This window comes from Hoplias malabaricus, unplaced genomic scaffold (assembly GCF_029633855.1).
Source record: "Hoplias malabaricus isolate fHopMal1 unplaced genomic scaffold, fHopMal1.hap1 scaffold_134, whole genome shotgun sequence".
Lineage (NCBI taxonomy): Eukaryota > Metazoa > Chordata > Actinopteri > Characiformes > Erythrinidae > Hoplias > Hoplias malabaricus.
In genome coordinates, this window is record NW_027101304.1 from 87,501 (window position 1) to 93,718 (window position 6,218).

The following is a 6,218-nucleotide window of genomic DNA, read 5'->3' on the forward strand; positions in this document are numbered from 1 at the left end:
TGTGACATCACAATGGAGATACCTCATTAGTTCTGACTGTAAACCGGGGGCAGAGGTGGACAGAGAGGAAGGGGCTCGGTCAGTGATGAAAGTAAACGTCTTGGTGTTACGTCAGATTTATGACACTTAGGAGACAATAATCTGTGCAAGTTCAGGAGTTAATCCCCCGTTATCCGCCTCCTTCTAGGGAACGTTTCTCTGTAAAATCACAGTTGGAGTCGCCGTGGCCGGAGAAGACAATGCCACAGCGCTACACACTGATCAGCATCATCATCGTTTTCAGCCGAAAAACGCAGCGAAATCCAGTAGATTTTCAGAGATTAGGGTCAGGGAGGGGTTGTTCCTCAATCTGATTAATTGTGGGGAGGGCTTTGCGTGTATTAGCTGGCCCCGCGGCCGCAGCGCTGCCTGCAATTTAGGTCAGAGATGTAGCCAGTGCGCTAACGTCGCTTTTATTTCCACTCCCTGAATGTTTATTTTGCTCAATACAGCTGTGATCTGAACCTCCACCCGGTGCCTACCCAAGCTTAGCACGACAGCCCTTAACAAACCCACACACCACATTTTCACTATGATGTAAGTCTGTTTACCCCTAAGAATTAACCAGACTGTACCTTTAAGACCAACACATGTAAATGAGCTCTGTTCTGATTGGCTGCCCTCTATTATGACATGCTTCAACAGAACTAAAACACTCCGTGCGAACCAGTGAGAGTAAATGAGCAGGCTGACAGAAGACATGTTGGTGTTTGTGACATCACAAAGTAAAATCCATACTTAGCAATGTTCAAATACACTACAACATCAAATAGCCATAACATTAAAGCCACTTTCTCTGCCTCTGAGTAGCTTTTCTGTAGCGTGAACACTTCCTTCACATGTGAGTGGTTTTAATGTTGTGGCTGATCTGTGTATGGATGCGAACCCCAGCTAAAATGTTGATAAAATAAACCTGAAAATCCCTGAAGTTGAAAATGTGTTGTGCTCCTTTTAACACACTTCTTTTGTTTTTAGCTTAAGGCTAACACCCTGTGGTTTACTTCAATTTAACAGCTACCAGAGCGCGACAGAGTTTCAGAAACCACATCATCATGTCTACTAGAGATTACTAAACACCTTCAGAAAGTTTGAGAGCAGTGTGAGATTATTTTGGTGCCGTCTGGACCATTGTGTGACGTTATGGGAGTTCAATCTCCCATTGTCTGTTAGCGGCTAAAGCTAAAGGAGCAAGGCTCAGACCCTGAACAGTTCTTAGCATTTGGGGAAAATAATGAAATACAAAGCTGCTGTAATCATGCGGAATACCGATAATTAAGTCATATTTAAGTTGAGAAAATTTAAAACACTGTGCACCTCAGACACAAACGTAAACAGAACGTTATGTATCTGAGGTAAATGCTAGGCTACTGTTAGCACACGGAAAATCTTCATCTTCACGGCGTCATGTGAGGATTTACACCAGAGAAATCCTCCAGGAATTTCCAGGAACAGGAGAAACTGATTTACAACTCGAGGAAAAGGCAGAATCTTCTAAATCTCTGTCAAAACAGTGACAATAAGATGATAAACATAATCCCAGTTAACCCCTGAATCTCCAGAAGCTGAGAGACAATAGCAGAAGCCAGTCGTGTTTATTAACAGAAACTCATACACATCTCAGCTTCAGACACAGAGGGAAATTCACTTATTACCGGAACTCTCCTTTACACCTGAACTGGTGCCGCGGTTACTGGCATTTACCAGATTTCCTTTCTAACGTTTGCGTTGCATCAGCAGAACATTACTCTCCACCTTAAACTGTGCAACAGCTACATTCTGTCGCCTACAGAACTTACTCTGGCTGTGATTCAATTCCACCTTAAACTGTGCAACTTCTCTTTTCTCACCTGCAGAACTTTTTGTTCCACTTTAAATGGAGCCGATTACAACATGACCCTACACTGCACTGTTTAAGGTGGAAAGGAAAATTAATCACCCAACATCAAGACTCCAAATGTCCACAAACCTTTGGCCATATCTCCTTTAGAAAATCAACAGCCTGGGGCCAGATAAGTGTCTTAAGAAAGTAATACGTCTTAAATGTGATTTCCCACCTTAATTTTAAGCTTAAAACCTAAAAGTTAAGAAAAAAATTATTCTTCAAAAATATTCTTAAGAACTACTAGTTTTCCATCATTTTTCTCTTAAGAAATATTCAAACAACAATAATTATTTTTTAAAAACATTTGTTCTTAAGTAGTGTTAAGCTTTAACCAGAAGTACACATGGTATACGTTTAATGACGACACTGACGTTTTTTCTAAACGTCTCTAAACATTTAAACTGTGGTGAAGGGGGTTGGCCCAGGACACACAGCAACATCCCACAGGGGGCGCTACCGCCACCACGCTTCACGGAAAATCAAACATGTGTTTGGCTCTGTGTTTGGACGAGGCTTCAATCTCTTTCCCCCAGACACAGCGGAGGTCAACAGCACCATCTTCCCTCCTTCGACTGTCGATCCTTCTCTTCCTCTTCTTTCTCCCTCTCTGTTTTTTTTAGGCTTTTTATGTTTATCCAAATATCCGAGTCTGATCCTCCTCTGTCCCACATGGAGCGTTTGACCTCAGCAGAGGCTTGGCAGCGAAGCTGGAGTCCAGGACGTAATCTGGAGCAGCAGATGTCCTGCCACGGGCTAACGGCTAACAGTTAGGTGTACATGGCTACATCACTCAGTGGCTTTACACAGCAGGAAAACCATTTAAAATATCGTTAATGTGGCTGTTGTGACATCACAAACCTAAAGGATTCGGAAGAGTCCGCTGGTGCAGCTTAGTTTCCATATGGTGTGCACAGTTTGGGGATTGGTGTTTCAAAGTAAACAAATAAATAAAACCTGAATAATATAATACTGCAGTTTGTTTACACTTGTTTATGCGCTGGTTATTAATAAGATAAGCTTTTGAATTAATTATTCAGTAACGATGTTTATTTCCTGAGTATTTATGTAGAAAATTGTAGAAGCTGATGTTTGTTTTTGTTTTGCTTCTTATCAGCCCAGGTCAAGTTAAATTAAAAGGGGGCGGAGCTCAAGTCTGTTTAGAATTAGCATATTCATGCATATTCATAACAATCACAGATTTTGGGTTAAGATTTACGGACGTTCCCAAGTCATAACAAACAAAACATATTTAACAATTAATGATTCAACACAGATTCATCTTTGAGGTTGAAATGATTGAGTGATGAAATGATTAAATGATGAACCCACCCCAAACACACACACACACACACACACACACACACACACACACAAACAGAGAGACTCTCACTGCCTCCCTTAAGTCTGGCTTACAGGCGGCTAACGCTAATGCTGTTATCTGTATTACATCCAATTAGCTTTACCTTCCCAGCTCTCGTGGGCACGTTGACTAGCGCGCTACTGCTAACACATCTGCTTATAGATGCGGCCAATGCAGCACAGGCTTCAGAGGATATACACACACACACACACACAAACACACAGATCTACTGCACTGACCTTTGGGCCGATGATGATGAGGGTGACCAGGGGGTTCTGAGAGTGCCACTCTGTTTAAAAGATAAACAGAAGAATAAATGTGTAAATAAAAACAGAAAAACACAACACAACAATGAGTCTTCATCAGGTTTCCATTCTGGTCCTCAGACCAAACTGAACTACAGCTACACTGACCCCTAGTGGCCTACTGTACACACAGACGCCCCAGTGTGGGAAAGCTACTGCGTTAGCGCTGCGCTGAGTGATGAGTGAAGAAGGAGAGCCACTCTGTACGAACAGATATAGAGTGGGAGAGAAAGACTAGAGTTACGGAGGGCTGTGGCAGCTCTAGCCAAGAGTTAGCTTGTAGCAAAGAGTAGTGACTAGACTGGGTTTGATCTTTCCCGACATTCCTAGTCACTGAGACGTAGTGTGTCCACAATATCTTTAGCCTCACATTAATGAGCCTGAAACTAGAGGTTTCTGAATGAAACATCACCTGAGAAGGCGCTGAGGAGGTAGAGAGGGTCCTTCACCCTTCGGAGCCCACACACCAGCAGAAACACTCGCAGTTCTTCAGCTTTCCTCGCACACACACCTGCAGAGAGAGCCATAACACAGTGGACATCAGAACAGGGACGGAGACTCGAGGTTAAACACTATATTAAAACACTTAGTGTCTCTGTTGGACTGAGGAAAACCAGCAGGGGGCACTGTCCCCCTCTGGCTTTACATCTACAAGGTGGACCAACGAGGGAGGAGTGTCTCACAGAGTGAGTTTAAAAACTCCAGCAGCACTGCTGTGTCTGATCCACACACTAACACACCACCACCACGTCACTGTCACTTTTTAACCCTTAATCACTCTCAGTGCTGCAGTGAAAAACAAAGTATGCAGAGCAGAAGCTCCGTGTGGTGGGTGCAGCTGAAGAGAGCAGACGGTGAAGGAACAAGGGGGTGGTTTTAATGATATGGCTCTTTAAAAGCAGTGGTCAGGACAGCAGCTCTCGGCGCTGAGGGGATTGAGTGTGAATTTAAGGTGGACAGCAGTGGTCTGTGTGCAGTGATGAGGCTAAATCTGAGCCTCTGCCCACATCATCCTCCATAAACCCCTCCTCACGCAGATTACACACAGAAATGTGCTGCAGTGTGTGTGTGTGTGTGTGTGTGTGTGTGTGTGTGTGTGTGACATTCTGACAGAGTGCAACATGTAGGAGGTGTTTAAAATGAGGTCATTTATTGAACAATGACAAAAATGGAGTAGGTTTCATTCTGACAGTGACGGTATGTGGGAGTGTGTGTGTGTGTGTGTGTTTTTAGAGCGCTGAACTCTTCACCCTGATGATGACGGTAGTTGTTCCTGAGGGAAACGACAGAATGGAGAGAGTATTCCTCTGAAGCAAAAAGAAACTATTTCCCTGACTTTAGGCAGAACACAATCTCCCTGAACGACACACGGCGGGAAAACAGCGGAGAACCACACCCCTTCAATCACAGCGTCACACTCCTGCTGACACACTGAACTACAGACTCTCTACACACACACACACACATTCAGTTTCACATAAACACCATCTATACACACACACACACACTTCACACACATTCAGTTTCACATAAACACCATCTATACATACACACACACACACACACTTCACACACACACACACACACACACACACACACACACACACATTCAGTTTCACATAAACACCATCTATACACACACACACACACACACACACATTCAGTTTCACATAAACACCATCTATACACACACACACACACACACACACATTCAGTTTCACATAAACACCATCTATACACACACACACACACACACACACATTCAGTTTCACATAAACACCATCTATACACACACACACACACACACACACATTCAGTTTCACATAAACACCATCTATACACACACACACACACACACATTCAGTTTCACATAAACACCATCTATACACACACACACACACACATACATTCCGTTTCACATAAACACTATCTATACATACACACACACACACACACATACATTACACACATTCAGTTTCACATAAACACCATCTATACACACACACACACATACATTCTGTTTCACATAAACACTATCTATACATGCACACACACACACACATTCAGTTTCACACAAACACCATCTATACATGCACACACACACACACACACTATCTATCACATGCACACATATTCCTTATCACTCACTCTTTACACACACACCACATCACTTTCACTCACTCAATAACACTCACACAAAGTACACACACATTCACACACCACATTTCATATACACCATACACACACAAGTATTCCATATCTCTCACATACACACTCCACTACACACACACACACTTAAACAAACACACACACACGCACACACTTCACACACATTCAGTTTCACATAAAAACCATCTATACATGCACACACACACACACACACACACACACAATAAACTGGATAAAAATATAATACTGAACACTATGTAAAGCCTAGGAACAGATGTACAGTACATTCTTATTAACAGCTAGTTACAGTTAATTAACAGTTCATTAGTAAACGCTGAATAATGCTCCACAGTCTACAGTGAAGAATATAACAGAGTAGCTACTGGATTTAGAGAAGATACTGCATCTTTTAAACAGATACAAGATATTGATTATTTACAACAGACACGTTTATGGAAAACTG

General features: G+C 42.5%; 1 protein-coding gene across 2 annotated transcripts in view; it reads right to left on the bottom strand.

Annotated features, from left to right (window-relative positions):
* LOC136685915 (glycosyltransferase 1 domain-containing protein 1-like) overlaps positions 1–4,120 on the bottom strand; it is a 14,911-nt gene extending 10,791 nt beyond the window's left edge. For both annotated transcript variants that reach the window (XM_066659450.1, XM_066659449.1), the window contains exons 1-2: positions 3,999–4,120; positions 3,521–3,570 (exon numbers count right to left, since the gene is read on the bottom strand). In XM_066659450.1, the coding sequence (XP_066515547.1) occupies positions 3,521–3,570; positions 3,999–4,113 (165 nt within the window). In that variant the 5' untranslated portion in view covers positions 4,114–4,120. The remainder of the gene's footprint in view (positions 1–3,520; positions 3,571–3,998) is intronic.
* Between the last annotated feature and the right edge of the window lie 2,098 nt (positions 4,121–6,218).